General features: G+C 45.7%; 1 protein-coding gene across 1 annotated transcript in view; it reads left to right on the top strand.

The window, feature by feature from the left end:
• Positions 1-5,449: 5,449 nt before the first annotated feature.
• The window catches only part of LOC115395143 (H-2 class II histocompatibility antigen, E-S beta chain-like), a 56,324-nt gene continuing 39,273 nt past the window's right edge, over positions 5,450-22,500 (top strand). The window contains exon 1 of the mRNA XM_030100538.1: positions 5,450-5,712. Within this exon, the coding sequence (XP_029956398.1) occupies positions 5,450-5,712 (263 nt within the window). The remainder of the gene's footprint in view (positions 5,713-22,500) is intronic.

The following is a 22,500-nucleotide window of genomic DNA, read 5'->3' on the forward strand; positions in this document are numbered from 1 at the left end:
GTGTTGTGTTTATTGAGTGACGGTGTTGTGTTTCCTGAGTGACGGTGTTGTGTTTCCTGAGTGACGGTGTTGTTTCCTGAGTGACGGTGTTGTGTTTCCTGAGTGACGGTGTTGTGTCCTGAGTGACGGTGTTGTTTCTTGAGTGACAGTGTTGTGTTTCCTGAGTGACGGTGTTGTTTCCTGAGTGACGGTGTTGTGTTTCCTGAGTGACGGTGTTGTGTTTCCTGAGTGACGGTGTTGTGTTTCCTGAGTGATGGTGTTGTGTTTCCTGAGTGACGGTGTTGTGTTTCCTGAGTGACGGTGTTGTGTTTCCTGAGTGACGGTGTTGTGTCTCCTGAGTGACGGTGTTGTGTTTCCTGAGTGACGGTGTTGTGTTTCCTGAGTGACGGTGTTGTTTTTCCTGAGTGACGGTGTTGTGTTTTCGGCTCCAGTAGAATCATCAGAGAGAGAACATGCTGCTGCTGCAGAGGAACCGTCAGAGTTCCGTCAGTGGAGAACCCACACTGAGGGAACTGCGGCCTCAGGGACCCTGGATGCCCGGTCCGGCCCGGCCCGGCCCGGTCCGGTCTGGTCCGGTCCGGCCCGGCCCGGTCCGGCCCGGTCCGGTCCGAGCCCGGCACTCCGCCTCCAGGCCAGGAGACAGGGCTCCACAGCTGGCCTGGAAACAGCCGAAGCGGGCTACACTGGACAGGTGTGTTCGGGACGGCTTCAGAGGACGTGATGGGGCGTCAGGAGACCGGAGCGCTGGAACGCCGCAGCAGCACTCATCTGCTCCGGCCCCGCCCCAACAGGCCCCGCCCACCACCGGACCCCGCCCCCACCAGGCCCCGCCCCCACCAGGTCTGGAAGCCCAGAGTTTTCATGTTTCTTCAGTTTCCTTCATGTTCCTTCAGGTTCTTTGCGGTTCTTTCATGTTCCATCTCTTTAATGAATCAGCCACGTTCCGTCTGGTTCCGCAGCGAGCCAGACGACTTTCACTTCCTGTTCACGTATCGGACGGCAGTGAGTGACGGAGAACCAGGCCTGGACGGCGTAGCAGAAATCCATATTTATCAGAGTGTTCCGCCGTCTCCTCCCTGGTTCTACCTGACATGAATTCCTCCTGCGGTTCTCCGATCGCTCATCCGGAAAGATGCTTTCTTTTCTTTTTCCTGACGGAGCCTCTGCTGCTGCAGCGAGAACCCAAAGAGGATCCGGGTCGTTCCGACCGGGAACACGGTGAAAGAAGAGCTAAAAACTTTTTAACCGATGGAATGAAAACCTGCCACAGCTGACCGGACTCAGGGAGAGTGTTGGTTCTGCAGAGGAACGTACCGAGAACGCAGAACGTCATTTAGTGGCGACAGGGCTGGACGGAACATCAGGACCATCCTGACAGACAGGAGACAGTCCAGCTGGAGGAACGTCTGTCCTCCTCAGCCAGACCCAGACAGGAAGTGAAGTCACCAAACAGGAAGTGAAGTCACTGTTCCTCTCATCCAGACCCAAACAGGAAGTGAAGTCATTAGGTGCGTTCAAGATGGCAAAGCCAGAGGTAGGCGGAGCTAGACGAAGCAGACGGCGCCGCGAGGCGGAGTTATCAGTCTGCCTCCAACTCGCACAGCCCTGTGTTCTCCATGTTTGTGTTTCTCATGACTCCCACCGTGGGGGTGTGTATTTATGCAAATGAAGCGTGTTACCATTGATGAGGAGAGGGCTGGGGTCCGATCCCCGGCCGGTCTGAACCAGACCGCTGGGCCAGGCAGGGTCAGTTGCTCTCCAGCAGCTCACAGCAGCTCCTCTGGGACCGATCTGGTTCGGGTCTCGCGGGTTTTCGACGCCCTACGTAGGTCCTACGTATCAGTGACCCGGGCCACATCTGGGCGGGGCGGCTCAGAAGTCTTAAAGGTCTGCCTCTGGCTTTCTCACGTCCAACGCACCTACTGTTCCTCTCATCCAGATCCAAACAGGAAGTGAAGTCACCAAACAGGAAGTGAAGTCACTTCCTCTCATCCAGACCCAAACAGGAAGTGACGTCACCAAACAGGAAGTGAAGTGACAGTAGGTGCGTTCGACATGAGAAAGCCAGAGGCAGACCTTTAAGACTTCTGAGCCGCCCCGCCCAGATGTGGCCCGGGTCACTGATACGTAGGACCTACGTAGGGCGTCGAAAACCCGCGAGACCCGAACCAGATCGGTCCCAGAGGAGCCGCGGTGAGCTGCTGGAGAGCAACTCACCCTGCCTGGCCCAGCGGTCTGGTTCAGACCGGCCGGGGACTGGACCCCAGCCCACTCCTCATCAGTTTGATGACAACAGGCTTTATTTGCATAAATAAACACCCAGTCCCGGCTCCAGCCCAGTGTAGGGGGGGGGGGGGGGGGGGCATATGTGCCGAAAAAGTAACGCAGCAGCACAAAAACAGAATCCACAGATCAGAGGCCTGTTCCACCATGTCCAACAACGTATGATCATTAACCACACTGCTAAAAAGCACAAATAGTAAAAACAAAAAAAACAAAAACAAATGATCAATAAGCAGCTCTCAGCTTCAGCAGAGCTGCAGTCTCCTCTTTTTTTGACTTTTGAACAGCACAGCACTTCATATTGATCTGAGCAAGCCAGCAGAGTTTCTGTTGTTTTTAAGGACATAATAGACTGAAAACTTAATGTTTTAAATGAAATACTATATTTTGACTGAGGGGGCGAGGCAGTCTGCCCCCCCTTGACGCCTGGTCCACACTTGCAGCAGCAGCACCGTCACATGTAACTTAAAAGTATTATTATTATTTTTTTTTTTTTTGATTTCAGTTAACTGAATATGAATTAGCACAATGTGACACACGAAAGAAATGAGGAATTCTTTTGTTTTTAATAAGAAAAAAAAAATTACCCCTCTGACAGCGGGGGGGGGGGGGGGGGCTGTAAACACCCCCCACTGTGGGAGTCATGACAAACACAAACATGGAGAACATAGGGTTGTCCGAGTTGGAGGCTGACTTATAACTCCGCCCCACGGCGCCGTCTACTCCGTCTAGCTCTGCCTCTGGCTTTGCCATCGTGAACGCACCGAGTTCCTCTCATCTAGACCCAAACAGGAAGTGAAGTCACCAAACAGGAAGTGAAGTGACAGACATAGCAAGAGAAGCAAGATTCTTGAAAAAACACAACAAAATAGTGGCAACTTGGGTCTGGAATTGTAGAGTCTGGATCCGGGTCACAGAAGGAGCAAATGCAATACAAATCAGGAACATGGATGATCTGGTGAAATACAAATAACTCAAATGAATGGACTTGTGTTCAAACATCTTAAACAACTGGAGAAAGCAACAGACAATCATGGATCAGATTCATGAATGAGACAGAAACCTAAATGGACATTTAATGTCCAAGGACTGTGAACACTATACTGAGGACAAATTCAGCGCCCAGCACACTGAAGCAGATACCTTGTCAATTATCCATGTTAACAGTCGAAGTCTAGATAGATAGATAGATAGATAGATAGATAAAAACTTTATTAATCTCCCAAGGGAGAAATTCCGGTGTCCAGCAGCTCACAGATCATACACATGCAAATAAATAACAGTACAATAAATACAAGTGCTCGGATTGTACTTGGTTTGGCTCAGGCTCATCTGTTATACAGCCTGATTGCTGAGGGGATGAACGACCTCCTGAAGCCTCAGTTCTGCAGCGCAGTGACAGCAGCCTGTTACTCCGCTCACTTTTTTGAGCTGCAACTGTGTGGTGCAGTGGATGTTTGGAGTTCCTCAAGATACTCTGCATTAGAGCCTCATCCTCCTCTCCAAGACTGCTCCAACAGAGTCCACCTTCCTCCCCATCACAGACACACACCTCCTGATCAGTCTGTCCAGCCGACTGCTGTCTCTTTTTGTCATACTGCCGCCCCAACAGACAACCCCAAAGAAAACAGCACCTGCAACAACAGACTGGTAGAAAATGTCCAGCATGTCACCACACAGGTCAGAGGATTTAAGTCTCCTCAGGAAAAACAGCCTGCTCTGTCCTTTCTTATCCAGAACCCGAGCTGCTCCGACCAGTCCAGTCTGTGGTCAAGGTGCACACCCAAGTATTTATAGGTGTGAACAACCTCAATACTCTCTCTGTCGATGATGACAGGTTGATGAGAGGCTTCCTGCCAAAGTCAATGATCATCTCCTTCGTCTTAGAGGTGTTCAGAATGAGACCGTTGTCCCTGCTCCAGGTGGTGAATCCCGCGATGAGCTCCCTGGACTCCTTTTCATCCCTACCCTTCACACATGCCACAATCGCAGTGTAATCTGAATACTTCTGCACATGACACGCAGCAGATCTGTGAGCAAAGTCAGCAGTGTACAGTGTGAAGAGAAAGTCTTTGCAGTAAATTAGCAGAAATGAATGATTACCTGAATAATTTCAAGAAACAATTTAATATCATTGCAGTAACGGAAACGTGGTTCAGGGATGACGTAACGAGAGAGGTCACACTAAATGGTTATGAGCTGTTTGCAGTGAATCGAATCGGTAAAAGAGGAGGGGGTGTGGCCTTATATGTGAGTTTGATTTGAAATGTAAACCTGTAAAGGACATAACACTGATTGAAAATGATGGCATCGAAATTGTAACAGTCGAAATTATATCTACAACTGAGAAAAACACTCTGATAAGCTGTGTGTATCACACACACACAGCCCACCACACAACTGTGCACAACAATTTCTTGTCTTGGAGCGGGCCTACATAAGATCTGGTCTGACGGTGCATAAGTTGGCCTACCGGGAACACCAAAGAGCTTACGCCAAAGCTCTGTCCACTGCAAGGTCAGGACACTATTCTACAATCATACACAACAACCCAGGAAATTCCAAAAAACTTTTCTCCACCATCCAACACCTTCTGAAACCACAGATTCCTTCTCACCACTCCCCAACAGTAACTAACTGCAACAAATTCTTGGATTTCTTCACTTCAAAAATTCACAATCTCCATTCCACACTGTCAGTTACATCCAACCCCTTCCCATTTACCCCAACCACATCCAGCAAAAAACTCTCTCAATTTTTTCTCACGACGCAGCATGAGGTCGAGAAAATCATCCGTTCCTCAAAACCATCCACTTGCTCCTTAGATCCCCTGCCCTCCCTTCTGCTAAAAAGCCACTCCAAACTCATCAGTCCCTTCATAACCAAAATCATTAATCTCTCTCTTGCTTCTGGAACCATCCCAACCTCCCTTAAAACAGCTCTCATAAAACCACACTTAAAAAAACCCACTCTCGACCCGGAACCGCTCGCTAGTTACCGTCCCATCTCAAACCTTCCATTCCTCTCCAAAATTCTTGAAAGAGTAGTGTCACATCAACTGCACGACCATCTCAAAACCAACGGTCTTTACGAAAAATTCCAATCTGGTTTCCGCCCCTCCCACAGCACTGAAACAGCTCTCATCAGAGTGACCAATGATCTCCTCATGGCCTCTGACTCCGGTTCCACATCCCTCCTTATTCTCCTCGACCTCTCTGCTGCGTTCGATACCATCGACCACCACATCCTCCTGCACCGCCTCCAGCACCACATCGGCCTCTCCGGCTCCGCCCTTCACTGGTTTCACTCCTACCTCACGGAAAGGACCGAGCACGTGGTCCTGGGGGACGCTAAGTCCCGCCCCCACACTGTCACCTGTGGGGTCCCCCAGGGCTCCGTGCTCGGCCCCACCCTCTTCACCATCTACATGTTTCCCCTCGGATGTGTCGCTAGCAAGCATGGAATTAACTTCCATTGCTATGCTGACGACACACAGCTCAACCTCAAGGTCTCCCCTTCTGCCCCCCCTCCTCCACTGCCCCCCTCAGCTCCTGCCTGGATGAGATGGGGGCATGGATGAGTCAAAACTTCCTGCAGCTGAATGGCTCAAAAACTGAAGCCATTCAAACCGGTACCCCCCATCAACTTCACTCTTCTCCCATCGTTTCCGTTTCTCTTTTCGGTCATAGCATCCCCCTCTCTCCCTCTGTAACAAACCTCGGGGTCAAATTTGACCCCCACCTCTCCTTTGACAATCATGTCAACCACATTTGCAAAACTTCCTTCTTCCACCTCCGTAACATCTCTAAACTCCGTTCTTCACTTTCTCTCCCTGCTGCAGAGACTTGTCCATGCCTTTGTCTCCTCCAGGCTGGACTACTGCAACGCACTCCTCATCGGGATCCCTGGCAGGAGCCTCCAAAAGCTCCAGTATGTTCAGAACAGCGCTGCCAGGGTCCTGATGAGGGTGGAAACACGAGCACATCACCCCCATCCTTCACACCCTCCACTGGCTTCCCATTCACCTCCGTATTGAATACAAAATCCTCCTGCACACCCACCACTGTCTCCACGGTGATGCCCCCACTTATCTCACAGACCTGATCGCACCACACACCTCCACCAGGACCCGGTCAGGCCAGCAGCACCGTCTGCTCCCGCCCAGGACCCGGCTCAAGACCATGGGGGACCGAGCCTTTGAGGCTGCTGCCCCCCGTCTGTGGAACGCTCTTCCAGACCACCTCAGGGCCCCACAGACGGTGGCAGCCTTTAAGAAAGGCCTCAAAACCCATCTTTTTTAGAAAAGCCTACTGCTAGGCAGTGATTTTTTTTTCATCTCTTGTTTTTATCTCTTGTCGACTGATGTACTGTATTTTATCTTATTGTTTTGTCTGTAGCACTCTGAGACTTGTAATCAAGTGTAAAGTGCGTTATAAATAAAATTTATTATTATTATTATTATTAATTTACTGATAGTTTAATGGAACGGATTGAGAGACATAGAAATGAAAAGCAGATCATATGTGGTGACTTTAACATTAACTTAGGAAACAAGAATGATTATAAAGTAATGGACTTCTTAAGTGCAAAGAATAGTATGGGACTTTTTCACCTGATACATAAACCAACAAGAATCACAGCCAAGAGTGCAACAATCATCAATAACATTTTTACTAATATTACTGGAGACGTGCTGAGTGGGATCCTGCCGTCCGACATAAGTGACCATTTACCCAGATTTGCTGTGTGCAGGTACAAGCATAACGTAAAGCAAAGCAAGAGTATAATAATGTCAAGAAACAGATCAGTGGAAGCACTAAGAGCATGAAAGGAAGATCTTATGAAACAAAACTGGGATGCAGTCTATGTTGATGATGTTAATGCAGCCGACAACGCTTTTATTAATACAGTTATTGATTTGTATAATAAAAATTGTGCATTAATAACAAATAGAAAGAAAAGAAATGATAAACCATGGATGACGAAGGGAATAAAAAATGCTTGCAAAAAGAAAAATTACTTATACAGAAGTTTTTTGAAAGAACAAACAAAAGAAGCTGAAAACAAGTATAAGAAATATAAAAACAAACTAGTATGGATAATCAGAAAGAGGAGGAAAGATTACTACAGTGAACAACGGAATGAAAATAGAAATAATATAAAGTCAACTTGGGGAATATTAAACAAGGTAATAAACACAAAAGAAGAAAAACTTCTATCCAAAGTACTTTGTGAAGGAAAATATTGAAATATATGATGAAAAAGAAATTACAAATGAATTTTGTGAACACTTTGCTAATGTGGGACCAAATCTCACAGCGAATATTCCAAAAAATCCTAATACAGATGAAAATTTAATAAATAATCACATAAACAGTATTTTTCTTGAAAAGGTGGAAAAGGAGGAAATCTTAAAAATTGTACAAAACTTTGGAAATAAGAGGTGGACTGATGGTGAGGGGTTGGATATGATCATTGTGAAACATATAATCGAATTTGTCATTGAGCCGTTCGCTCACATTTGTAATCTATCTTCAACCACGGGAGTTTTCCCTGATAGGATGAAATTGGCCAAAGTCATACCCTTCTGTAAAAGCAGTGATAAACACAACTTCTCTAACGATCGTCCAGTCTCATTACTGCCACAGTTTTCACAAATATTGGAGAAGGTATTTTCAACAAGACTTGACAATTTCTTACAGAAACAAAGTATTTTGGACAATAGTCAATCTGGTTTTCGGGCTAATCGTTCCGCAGCACTGGCAATAATGGAATTCACAGAAAAAATTGCAACAGAGATCGATAATAATTATTTTTTAAGTATTTTCATCGATTTACTAAAAGCTTTTGACGTCATCAATCATTCAAAATGACTAAAAAACATGAGTAAGTATGGCATCAGAGGAGTAGCTCGAGAAGGGTAGCGCTGCAGAGCCGGAGGCAGCACTTTCAGGGCCGCGCCATCAGGACCGCACCGTGAGGACCCCGCTTTAGCGCCCCCTATCGAGCTATAGTTGAACAACCGCACTGTCAGGACCATGATTTTTATAACAGTAAGATAACTAACTATATAACATACAACATGTAAGATGTATATGTAATTTACAAACGGTATTTGACCAAAAAAAAGATAAAAACTAAAGTTTATTTCAACCAAAATATTGCTTATAATGATTACTTGGTTTCTAAGACTGCCATTTGAAGAATTATGGAAATCATATGGAATTATATCTCTGCATTTCAAACAAGGTAGTTTAAAAAGGTGAAAAGAGGTGCTCAACAAGGACAACTCTGGAGACACATTTATATTTTATTGTTTTTTTATATACATTTATAAACAAAACTGAATTAATGAGGCGCCGACTCCTGCTGCAGAGTCTGTGCCCTCACATTCTGAGGGATGCAGAAGTGTACATAGCATGGACATATCCAATAAAGTGGGCATATTTCACCTTTTCACTAAGGCAAAATACATTTTTAATTGTAAACATTTCATGCCAAAAAGTGAGCGCCACCTACTGACTAAATTGTTAGTATTCATTCATTCAACATTTTTTACACCATTTGTATTTCATTAAAAATAGTGTGAAGCCTCACCTTCAGAGATAACAGCTCTTTTAAGATGGCTCTGGCTGTACTCAGTGTTGTTGGCTGGAACAAAGTGGAGCAGAGTGGACAGAGGCCACCAGAGCGGCGCCTGGTCAGCCGGCGGGGGGGCCCTTGTTGAATTGTTGTATGGATCTGCAAAATAAGAGAAATGAACATTTTTAGATCATTTTACAAGCACAACTACACATGAATTGGGCCTAATCCTAGAACCTGACAACATGTACTTTACTGGATTTATTCTGGATAATGCCACAGGATGACTCAGGATGTCCAGTAGACGGTGAAGAATAATCCGACATCAACAATGAGTGCTAGAAATAAATGCCTCGACAAAAAAACATAATATGATGGTGAAACGATTAACTATGAAGTAAATGTAAAGCGCAACAGGAGCACCACTAACAGTAATGCAGCTAAATTAATATATCTGTTTTCTCTACTGTGACACATGAAAAGACAAAAAAAAACTAACAGATAAAAATATCTTGAAAGAAAATATTTATATAGTATTATATCTTATTAACAGTATTCCTTCGCATCGAAGGTTATCACAGCATAATTTAATTGTTCGAGACGTTTGGACATACTTATACCATCTAATGAAGTGTTAATTAAGATGCTGGCTGGAGTTCATCGTCATCATTTGGAGGTAAAGCTACTAAAATATGGCTCTGATGCAGTTACACAAATCACTGAACAAACTTGGTTTTACAAATGCTGTTATAACACTGGTAGTTAGACTGTAAGTTGAGCTCAAGCAAACGACTTGTTTCTTGCAGTTTAGGAAGTTAACAAAAGCTGTGCCACACAACTAAGGATGTCACAAACATGAAAGAATAAAACGTTCTAAACAAACGTTACTTTGTGTTGTCATGTTAAAGTAATAAAACAGTCGACAGTCAGTACTCACGTCTCAGCGGTCATTCATCATGGCGATTAACGCTTCCACTGGCAGGTGAGCGTCAACTGAGCAGGTAGAATGTCTTGATAAGAACCAATAAGTATTTTGCTTAGTAAACCGTTTATTATAAACAGTACACCAATTTATACTTTGCTCCTTAAACATTTTAAATTGTACAAATATTTTCAGTAATCATCCTTCACGACAGTAAAAAGCCCCGGTCCTCGCGGTGCTGCTCGGTTCTTCAGCTTGGTCTGGATTGGGACGCTGAAGCGTGGGTCTGACAGAGCGGTCCTGGCGGTATAGCTCGATAGGGGGCGCTAAAGCGGGGTCCTGACGGTGCGGTTCCGGTTATTCAACTATGGCTCGATAGGGGGCGCAGCGCGGCCCTCACAGCGCGGTCCTGAAAGTGCTGCCTCCGGCTCTGCAGACACATACTATTGACTAGCTCACCATTGGCTCTCAAGTTACTTGGAAAACAGAAACCAATATGTACATATTAATGACACTAAATCTGAATTACGGAAATTAAATGTGGAGTGCCCCAAGGTTCAATACTTGAGCCAAAATTATTCATTTTGTACATGAATGACTTTGCTAAAGTGTCCAACCGTGGGAAAATTCTATTTGCAGACGATACCACACTATTTAATTCAGGTAAAAGCATACAAGAAGTCACAAAAGTGGTGAATGAAGAATTGAAAGTAATAAAACACTGGTTTGATCTAAACGGATTGATCCTAAATGCCAAAAAAACAAATTTTATGTTGTTTAATGATAAAAAGGAAAAAGTGAAAGTAAAACTCGAACTAGATGGAGTTGAAATCCATCGTGTAACAAACAAAATTCTTAGGAGTGATGATTGATGACGATCTAAAGTGGAAATCTCACATTAATTACACCAAAGGGAAAGTTGGGAAAGCCATTTCTGTGTTACACAGAGTTACGTTTTTTCTGAACAGTTGTGCTTTGTTAACGTTGTATAACACATTGATTTTACCATATCTCACTTATTGTGTTGAAGTGTGGGGCACGGCATGTAAAACCTATTTACAGACAATTGTCATTTTACAAAAAAGGGCTTTAAGGATAATTACAGTCATTACCGAGAACCACCTAATCCATTGTTTATCAAACTGAAAGTATTGAAATTCCACGACATCGTTGATTTAAGTATCCTAAAGATAATGTCCAAGGCCAAGTGGAAATTATTGCCTGCTAATCTTCAGATTATATTTGAAAATAGAACTAGTATATACAATCTTAAAGGAATAGACGTGTTAAAAAAAACCCAGATTTAGAACCAAAATCAAAGAAAGAAGCAGTGCGGTGAAAGGAGTGAACTTATGGAATGCTCTGAAACAGGAAATCAAAGAGTGTAAAACAATTATGACGTTTAAGAAACATAAAAAAATCCGCGTTGGATGAATATGAAAAGGAAAACTAAGTTGTTGCTGTGAAAAAAATTGATTGAGTGAAATTGAGTTTTTGAGTATTGTTCATTTGTATCAGTTTAAATAATTAGTGTGTGAAGGGGCCGATGGAATAAGATTGTTCTTCTTTCTGCTCCTTTTCTCTGGTTTGTTTCGTGTCCAAACTGACGTTGTTGTATTCTTATCATTTTGTTTTTGTTTTTGTGTTGTTGTTTTAAACGAAAGAAACAAATAAATTAATTAATAATAAATAAATAAATAAAAAAGTGACTGTTCCTCTCATCTAGACCCAAACAGGAAGTGAAGTCACCAAACAGGAAGTGACGTCACTTCGTCTCATCTAGACCCAAACAGGAAGTGAAAGGCAGCCATCCAGTAGTCCGGGCTCAGCCAGCTGAACGTGGACATGGTCCAGGAGCCACTTCAGGGTTCTCCGTAGAACCTCCCATATGATCCAGGTTCCTCAGAAACACGCAGAACTTCAGACGCTGGAAACCCGGCGGAGCTGAACGTGAGAACCCTGAGTTCAGAGAGACCTGAGTCGCTGGGCGGGACTAAAACCAGGACTCCAACCAGGACTAAAACCAGGACTCCAACCAGGACTAAAACCAGGACTCCAACCGGGACTAAAACCAGGACTCCAACCAGGACTCCAACCAGGACTCCAACCAGGACTAAAACCAGGACTCCAACCAGGACTCCAACCAGGACTCCAACCAGGACTAAAACCAGGACTCCAACCGGGACTAAAACCAGGACTCCAACCAGGACTAAAACCAGGACTCCAACCGGGACTAAAACCAGGACTCCAACCAGGACTCCAACCAGGACTCCAACCAGGACTAAAACCAGGACTCCAACCGGGACTAAAACCAGGACTCCAACCAGGACTAAAACCAGGACTCCAACCAGGACTAAAACCAGGACTCCAACCAGGACTCCAACCAGGACTCCAACCAGGAATAAAACCAGGATTCCAACCAGGACTCCAACTGGGACTAAAACCAGGACTCCAACCGGGACTAAAACCAGGACTCCAACCAGGACTAAAACCAGGACTCCAACCAGGACTCCAACCGGGACTAAAACCAGGACTCCAACCGGGACTAAAACCAGGACTCCAACCGGGACTAAAACCAGGACTCCAACCGGGACTAAAACCAGGACTCCAACCAGGACTAAAACCAGGACTCCAACCAGGACTCCAACTGGGACTAAAACCAGGACTCCAACCAGGACTCTAACCGGGACTAAAACCAGGACTCTAACAGGGACTAAAACCAGGACTCCAACCGGGACTAAAACCAGGACTCCAACCAGGACTCCAACCAGGACTCCAACCAGGACTAAAACCAGGACTCCAACCGGGACTAAAACCAGGACTCCAACCAGGACTAAAACCAGGACTCCAACCAGGACTAAAACCAGGACTCCAACCAGGACTCCAACCAGGACTCCAACCAGGAATAAAACCAGGATTCCAACCAGGACTCCAACTGGGACTAAAACCAGGACTCCAACCGGGACTAAAACCAGGACTCCAACCAGGACTAAACCAGGACTCCAACCAGGACTCCAACCGGGACTAAAACCAGGACTCCAACCGGGACTAAAACCAGGACTCCAACCGGGACTAAAACCAGGACTCCAACCGGGACTAAAACCAGGACTCCAACCAGGACTAAAACCAGGACTCCAACCAGGACTCCAACTGGGACTAAAACCAGGACTCCAACCAGGACTCTAACCGGGACTAAAACCAGGACTCTAACAGGGACTAAAACCAGGACTCCAACCGGGACTAAAACCAGGACTCCAACCGGGACTAAAACCAGGACTAAAACCAGGACTCCAACCGGGACTAAAACCAGGACTCCAACCGGGACTAAAACCAGGACTAAAACCAGGACTCCAACCGGGACTAAAACCAGGACTAAAACCAGGACTCCAACCAGGACTAAAACCAGGACTCCAAGCGGGACTAAAACCAGGACTCCAACCGGGACTAAAACCAGGACTAAAACCAGGACTCCAACCGGGACTAAAACCAGGACTAAAATCAGGACTCCAACCAGGACTAAAACCAGGACTCCAAGCGGGACTAAAACCAGGACTCCAACCGGGACTAAAACCAGGACTAAAACCAGGACTCCAACCGGGACTAAAACCAGGACTCCAACCGGGACTAAAACCAGGACTAAAACCAGGACTCCAACCGGGACTAAAACCAGGACTAAAACCAGGACTCCAACCGGGACTAAAACCAGGACTAAAACCAGGACTCCAACCAGGACTAAAACCAGGACTCTAACCAGGACTAAAACCAGGACTAAAACCAGGACTCTAACCGGGACTAAAACCAGGACTCCAACCGGGACTAAAACCAGGACTCCAACCGGGACTAAAACCAGGACTCCAACCAGGACTAAAACCAGGACTCTAACAGGGACTAAAACCAGGATCCGGTCCAGGACTCTGCACGGCGGGTCCAACACCAAACGAACATGAAAGAACTGGAGCGGCGGTTCTGAGACTCACCTCAGTGTAGGACTGTACCGATGCGGAGGTTCTGGCCGGGTCCGGGCGGGATCGGTTCTAGAGAGACGACACAGACAGAGACGGGTTAACGTGGAGGACCGGCTCTCCGTGTTCTGACCAGGAACCAGAACCGCATCAGAACCCGTCCAACCTTCAGAACCACACAGTCTGGTTCCAGGAACCCGATCAAACTCATGAAGACGTTCTCTGTCAGCTGAGGTGGAACCTGCAGGGTCCACCACAGGACCACCACAGGTCCACCACAGGACCACCACAGGCCCACCACAGGCCCACCACAGGACCACCACAGACCCACCACAGGACCACCACAGGCCCACCACAGGCCCACCACAGGACCACCACAGACCCACCACAGGACCACCACAGGCCCACCACAGGACCACCACAGGCCCACCACAGGCCCACCACAGGTCCACCACAGGACCACCACAGGTCCACCACAGGCCCACCACAGGACCACCACAGGCCCACCACAGACCCACCACAGGACCACCACAGGACCACCACAGGCCCACCACAGACCCACCACAGGCCCACCACAGGTCCACCACAGGACCACCACAGGCCCACCACAGGTCCACCACAGGACCACCACAGGACCACCACAGGACCACCACAGGGTCCTGGTCACACTAAGGCGTTCAGGGTCACCAGTGAACCGGACATTTGTGTCTTTGGACTGTGGGAGGAAGCCCGAGAACCCAGAGGGAACCCACACACACAGGGAGAACATGCAAACTCAGAACTCAGTATTTGATCCCAGGACCGTCTTGCTGTGAGGCGGGAGTGCGACCCACTGCTCCACCGCGCCGCCAAACACTCAGCTGTGGAGTGATGAGAGCAGACACACTGCTCAGGCTCTCTCTCTCTCCATGGCTCTCTCTCTCTCAGGTTCTCTCTATCTCTCTCTCTCTCTCAGGTTCTCTCTCTCTCTCTCTCTCTCTCTCTCTCTCGATGGCTCTCTCTCTCTCAGGTTCTCTCTCTCTCTCAGCTTCTCTCTCAGGTTTTCTCTCTCTCTCTCAGGTTCTCTCTCTCTCTCAGGTTCTCTCTCTTAGGTTTTCTCTCTCTCTCTCTCTCGCTCTCTCTCTCCATGGCTCTCTCTCTCAGGTTCTCTCTCTCTCTCCATGGCTCTCTCTCTCTCTCTCAGGTTCTCTCTCTCTCTGTCAGGTTCTCTCTCTCAGGTTTTCTCTCTCTCGCTCTCTCTCTCCATGGCTCTCTCTCTCTCAGGTTCTCTCTCTCTCTCTCTCTCCGGTTCTCTGCTGCCATCGTTCTGAGGCGCCTCTTCTGTTTCTGGGTCATTCCTCTGTTCCTCTGCAGCGCTCCTCTTTCATTCTTTCATCTGTTCATCCGTTCATCACTCGCTCTCCAGCTGACACCAAAGCACAGATGAGGTCCTGTTAACGCTAGCAGCTAGCACCTGGAGCACACACACACACACACACACACACACACACACACACATATACACACACACACACACACACACACACACACACGCACACACACGCACACGCACACACACATATACACACACACACACACACACACACACACACACACACACACGCACATGCATATGCACACACACTCACGCGCACACACACACACACGCGCACACACCCTCACACACACACACGCGCGCGCACACACGCATGCATATGCACACACACAAACACACACACACACATACACAGACACACACACACACACACACACAGACACAGACACACGCACGCACGCACACACAGACACACACACAAACACTCACACGCAGTATAATGGCGTCTCATAGTAGCTGCTGTATGTAGCGGCGCTAATGTAGCGTAGCATGTCAGTAGCGTTAGCTTGTTAGCTGACTGAACTCGGCCTGAAGAGAAACCAGCTGTTCCACCTGAACTCTGAACACGCTTCATTAGCATGTTCAGAACATGAGAACACGCTTCATTAGCATGTTCAGAACATGAGAACACGCTTCATTAGCATGTTCAGAACATGAGAACACGCTTCATTAGCATGTTCAGAACATGAGAACACGCTTCATTAGCATGTTCAGAACATGAGAACACGCTTCATTAGCATGTTCAGAACATGAGAACACGCTTCATTAGCATGTTCAGAACATGAGAACACGCTTCATTAGCATGTTCAGAACATGAGAACCTGCTTTGGCAGCTCCCCTCTCAGCTCTGAGCTGTAAAGCCTGATTCGTGGACCAGACTCCATGTTTTTCAGGACAAGTTGGCCGATCGGAACCCTGACCCGGACCGGGACCTGGACCCTGACCCAGACCGGGACCTGGACCCTGACCCAGACCGGGACCTGGACCCTGACCCGGACCTGGACCCTGACCCGGACCGGGACCCGGACCCTGACCCGGACCGGGACCTGGACCCTGACCCGGACCGGGACCTGGACCCTGACCCAGACCGGGACCTGGACCCTGACCCAGACCGGGACCTGGACCCTGACCCGGACCGGGACCTGGACCCTGACCCAGACCGGGACCTGGACCCTGACCCAGACCGGGACCTGGACCCTGACCCGGACCGGGACCTGGACCCTGACCCAGACTGGGACCTGGACCCTGACCCAGACCGGGACCCGGACCTCACTTCAGTGTTTAAACAGTAAAATTCACCTTGAAGAGAAAAGACAGAAGTGTGTCAGAACCCGAACCAGACGGGATTCAGCAGAGTGAAACTTTGAGAACAGAACCGTTCCTTCCGCTCTTCACCAGGAGAACAACGCCGTCGTCTGTCAGACAGTCGGGGAACTAGTTAGCTCACTGTGGATCCGCCACAAACGATCCGGCTGCTCCAGGAGCGGATCTCAATCCGAGAACGAGAACCGCCGCCCGGAGCAGCTCGTTAGAACGTTAGCTTCCAGTCAAAGCTAACGCGGAGTCTCCGCCATCTGTGGTTCAACAGATATGTACTGGGCTTGGCTCACGTTTAGCCGTAGCATGGCTAAAATGCTAAAGGCAGTATGCTAGCTTCACACCACTCCAAACTCAGCCACATGCTAGCATGTAGCCTGTAAAATCCATACTGTAGGAAAATGTATATCTCTCCTGAGAAATGACAATGCTAAAGCTAGCAGCCTGTTAGCATTCATGCTAAAAACTAGCAGCTAACTGACAAAATACTAAAAGCATGGCTGTGTTTGAAACCGCACACTGCCTGCTACATACTTCCATACCCATACTGTCCATCCTGCATCCTGCATACTCAGTCCATCAGGCAGTATGCAAAGCGTTTACACTACAGCATACTACATAATAACCCACAATCCATTGCACTCCTCCCCGAGTCGAAATCGACCTGCTGAAGCTGATTTCACTTTTCTGGTTCTGGTTCTGATAAACCAAAAGCAAAGTTTTCTGCAATCAAAGCCGTGTGTAAACCGAAAAATCACGGAAAACCGACATAACGCCACCCAAGAAAGCACAGGGGAATGAAAATGACGGAGGAATGGAGGAAATCCGTGAATCGTTGGACAGCATGTCGGGTGAGCTGACGAAAGTAACTCAACAGCTGACCAAGCTCATGCAGCTGTTCGATGAAGTCAAACAACTCAAGCTAACAATCGCGGAAAAGGACAAAACCATAGCTGAGCTTGAAAGGAGGATTGACAATCTGGAGCAATACACTCGCATGGAGGATGCGATTATCACCGGGCTGGATGTTAGACCTCGCTCGTACGCGAGAGCGACAGAGAACGGAAGAAATGTGAGCGAGGACGCGGACGCCGCCCATCTGCTAACGCTGGAAAGGCAAGTGCTGCGTTTTCTAGCCGAAAAGGACATCATCGTGGACGCGAACCATATCGCGGCGTGCCACACTCTCCCGAGGAGAGACGAGACAAAGCCTGCTGTGATATTGCGTTTCGTCAACCGCAAGCATAAAATGGAGCTTCTACGCCAGGGAAGGAAATAAAGGGTTCAGACGTCTACCTGAACGAACACCTCACCAAGGAGATCGCCGAGATCGCAAGAAATGCTCGCCTTGTGAAAAGAAACAACAAGATCAAAGCAGCGTGGACGAGGAATGGCAAAGTGTTCATTCAAATGAAAGGACCCCTGAACAAGCCACAGTAATTCTGGTAAGAGAACTAACAGACCTCGACCAGCGCGAGTAATGCCACAGATTCTTTCCAAACCTGACATCTGCAGAAACTTACAGTCTGGATGGAGGACCACATTATCATTTTTAGTTTTTTCACACTGGCTGGGAAAACTGTCACTTTGTGAAGACTGTGAACACTCCTTTCCTCTTGCTCCTTTTTGTTGTTGAACGATATAAAAATGAGACTCCAGCAAATTGAGATTTTTGTCGAAAGTCAGTGGTCCATTGGATTTTTTGTTGATTTTTTCTCTGACAGACTGAAGACATCTGAACACTCCCAGCACACACTAAGAGTGTTTGGAAGCTCTTGTGAAATCTTTGGTGTATGTCTGTACTGTGTGTGTGGATGTGTGTGTGAATCCTATTTCATCATCGTATATCTCATAGTAAACAACCTCGATTATACTGTATGATAAACAGTGATGAGAATCTAAATGACGCATGGGGTATGTTGGGTGACTCTGACATAACTGATGATGATAAATATGAGCCATATACTAGTGATCTACACACACTCTGACAATCTACAACTAGACACACTTGATTCTATGGATTACAAAAGCAATGAGTTTGGTTCTGACGTAGACCTGGATAACAATTATATTACTCCCTCAATGAACAGCTGTAAGTATTATAATAATGAACAATTCAATAAGCCCAAAACAGACAATGCCTTCACAGTTATACACTTAAACTGTAGAAGCCTTTACAAAAATTATAATGATATAAAAGCATTCCTTAATAAGTTTAAAAAATTCAGTGTCATTGCTATGTCTGAGACATGGGTAGAGGTCAAAAAAGGGTTAGATGTCAAACTGAATGGATATGAATTATATATATTAAATAGAGATGGGAAAAGAAGTGGGGGGGGGGGTTGCCTTGTATGTTGACTCAAATTTGAGAAGTAGGTTGGTTGAAAGTAAAACCACCTCCATTGAAGGGATCATGGAATGAATAAGCGTCGAAATTGAACTTGAAGACTATAAAAAAATCCAAGTAAGCTGTGTGTACAGAACGCCGGGTTCTTGTTCAGATACATTGAACCAAAACATTGGGAAGCTGTTTATGGAGGCAAATAAGAATAAGATTATCTGTGGGGATTTTAATATCAACCTTCTGAATCCTTATAACAGTATAAAAACATCTGACTTCATTTCTTCAATGGATGCCAACAATCTCTTTCCACTGATCCTCAAACCAGTAGAATTTCAGTGAAATCAGCCACCTTGATAGATAACATTTTCACTAACGACATAGAGAAATCACAGCTGGTTTACTTGAGGCTGACGTTAGTGATCATTTACCTGTTTTCGGCATTTTTCATCAACTTGTACCAAAGACACACGTCTCACAAGCAGCAACCCACAAAGCATTGAGACACAGAACACCTGCAGCCATGGCTGCCCTTCAGGCAGACCGACTTCATCAAACATGGGCGGAGGTCTGCGCCACCCCCCACCCCGATCAAGCATATGACGTTTTTCAATCTATTCTAATTAACCGATATGATAAACACTGTCCATTAAAAAAACATATCGTCAAAAACAAAGTTGAATCGGAAAAGCCATGGATCACACGTGGCATAGAGAATGCCTGTAAGAAAAAAAAAGATCTTTATGGACAATACATAAAATATAGAACTAAAGTTACTGAACAGAGGTATAAAACATATAAAAATAAGTTATCAGTATAATCAGAACTAACAAGAAATTATATTATCACAAGTTATTAGAGCACCATCAAAATGATGTTTGAGGAACATGGAAAATATTAAATAGTATAATCAAAAATGGTAAGAAAAGAAAGGAATTTCCCCATTATTTTATAAATAATAATAATGAAATTACGGACTCCAAAGACATTGCTAATGGCTTTAATGATTTTTTTGCAAATGTTGGACCCTTATTAGAGGATAAAATCAAACAGTCCAAGAATGTACAAGCAGAATCCAGAAATGCTAAAAATCACACCTTAAACTCTCTTTTTTTAAGAGACGTGGATGAATTGGAAATAATAGACATTGTAAATAAATTTAAGAATAAAAAATCAACTGATCACTGTGGCATAGACATGACATTTATAAAAGATATAATTCATTTTGTAGTCAAACCATTCACCTTTATTTGTAACCAATCTTTTCTCACTGGTATTTTTCCACAACAAACGAAAATAGCCAAAGTAATCCCTATATATAAAAACGGTGATAAACACTCATTTACTAACTATAGACCAATGTCCCTACTGTCCCAATTCTCTAAAATCCTCGAGAAATTATTTGTTAATAGGATGGATAAATTTGTTGAAAAATACAGCCTTCTCAGTGATCAGCAATTCGGATTTTGATCAGATGGGTCAACCCTAATGGCAGTCATGACTCTTGTTGAAGACATTGCCACTGCAATGGACAACAAAGAATATACTGTAGGTGTTTTTATTGATTTAAGTAAAGCCTTTGACACCATCGATCATGTATTACTCATGGAAAAGCTTCAAAGAGACGGCATCAGGGGCACTGCTGCCGCATGGTTGAACAGTTACCTCAGCGATAGAGAACAATATGTACACTATAACGACGTCAACTCAAAAAAACAACTCATGACACATGGAGTTCCGCAAGGCTCTTTACTGGGTCCCAAACTCTTCAATATGTACATAAATGACGCACCTGATGTATTAAATGATGCTAAGTGCCTGTTGTATGCTGATGATACGAGTCTCTATTGCTCAGGTAATGACCTGCACAGGCTCATGGCCACAGTGGCCCATGAGCTCACACTCCTTATAGAATATTTTGACAATAATAAGCTGTCCATGAATCTGAGTAAAACCAAATACATTATCTTTGGAAATAAGACAATAAAAAACAACATCAATTTAAATGTCAATGAATCAACAATTGAGCGTGTGCAGGCCAGTAACTTTCTAGGCATTACAGTCGATGATAAACTCTGCTGGAAGCAACTTATACATACTATAAAGTCAAACTTAGCAAAAAATGTTGGTGTAATAGGAAAAATGAAATCAGTATTAAATAAAAACTCACTTATGTTATTATACAATTCCCTAGTCCTTCCATATCCTACCTATGGGGCAGAAATATGGGGAAATAATTATAGTGTCAATATTGAGCCTATATTTTTACTCCAAAAAAGGCAGTTAGTATTGTTAGTCACGCTGATTTTTATGCACCATCCAATCCCATTTTTGTGGCGTTAAAAACATTATAAATATATGACATTATTGATCTAAATACATTAGCTGTCATTTATAAAGCATACTATAATAATCTTCCAAACTGCATTCAAAGTATGTTCGAACATAGAAAGAATTGTTCTAATCTTAGGGGCGCTTGCATTTAAAAAAAAACAAAATAGGGTAAGAACAATTAAAAAATGCAAATGTATCTCAGTAATTGGAGTGGAGCGAACTTGATGAGGGTATAAAAACATGCAAGACCTTGAAAGTATTTAAAAAGCAGTTGAAAAGATAAACTCTTGAAAAATATCAATCCCAGGGAAAATAAACTAAAATAACCAAAATGATTTTGAATGGACTCCTCTTATCTTGTTAATGATATCGATAGATATTAGCCTGGTTTTCTCTTCTCCCGTTTGTTTGGTTTTTTTTTTGGTTTTTTTTTTTTTGTCTTTTCTTTTCTTGTCTTTGTCTTTTGCCTACGGTTTTTTTTTCTTTTATTCCTTTTCTCCTATGAAATATGGAACATTTTGTTTTGGTTGAAAAGGGTTCGGCAAAATAAGTTCTGACTTCAGCCTGAACCCTTCGCTCACAGGATGATGAAGTTGATGATTTTGATGAGTTGTTGTTGTTGATGCTGATGATAATAACTTATGTGGATGGAGACGACGATGATGATGATGATGATGATGATGATGATGATGCCATCATTGTACACAATTGTTACAATGTTTATTTTTTTTCCTTACTGACCAAATAAATCTACTACTACTACTACTACTACCACTACCACTTTAGCTCAAAACTCTTCAAATGTAGAACTTCATCGAGAGTTTTTTTTAAATTAGGCGACAGGTGGTGGTTCAGAGCCGAGCGTGGCGTTTATTTGTCTGAATATCAGCCGTTTAGGATTTTGTTCGGACGAATTCGGCGAAATGTGAGCCAGGATCCAGCAGGGGGAGTCAGAGAAGCAGAGAAGCAGGAGAGCATCAGAGCACACAGGAACCCCGACCCGCCCTGGGGGGGAAGGGGGGTAAGGGGGGGCGGAGCGGGTCGGCGCTCGGCGGCGGGGCCGAGACGCGCCGTCTCACCCGGCGGTCCTACGGAGCGGGCCCGCCCCGGGCGTCGCACCGAGTCGGTTCCGGAGGTCCGGCGGCGGACCCCCGGGCCCCCCGGTGCGGCCCGCCGGCAAGCGCAGTTTCTCACACCCTCCGGGGCCGGACCCAGGTCGCGGGGCCAGGGCCCCGCCCCCCCTACCCGAGCCCCTCCCACCACACCCGCCGGCCGCCGGGCGGCGCAAGCTCTGTCTGCTGCAACCGCTGTCCATTGCATTGCATCTTGGGTAATTTCAGTATGAGTAGTGAACACACGATGTCTACACAACATTTCTGGCGAA

This window comes from Salarias fasciatus, chromosome 10 (assembly GCF_902148845.1).
Source record: "Salarias fasciatus chromosome 10, fSalaFa1.1, whole genome shotgun sequence".
Lineage (NCBI taxonomy): Eukaryota > Metazoa > Chordata > Actinopteri > Blenniiformes > Blenniidae > Salarias > Salarias fasciatus.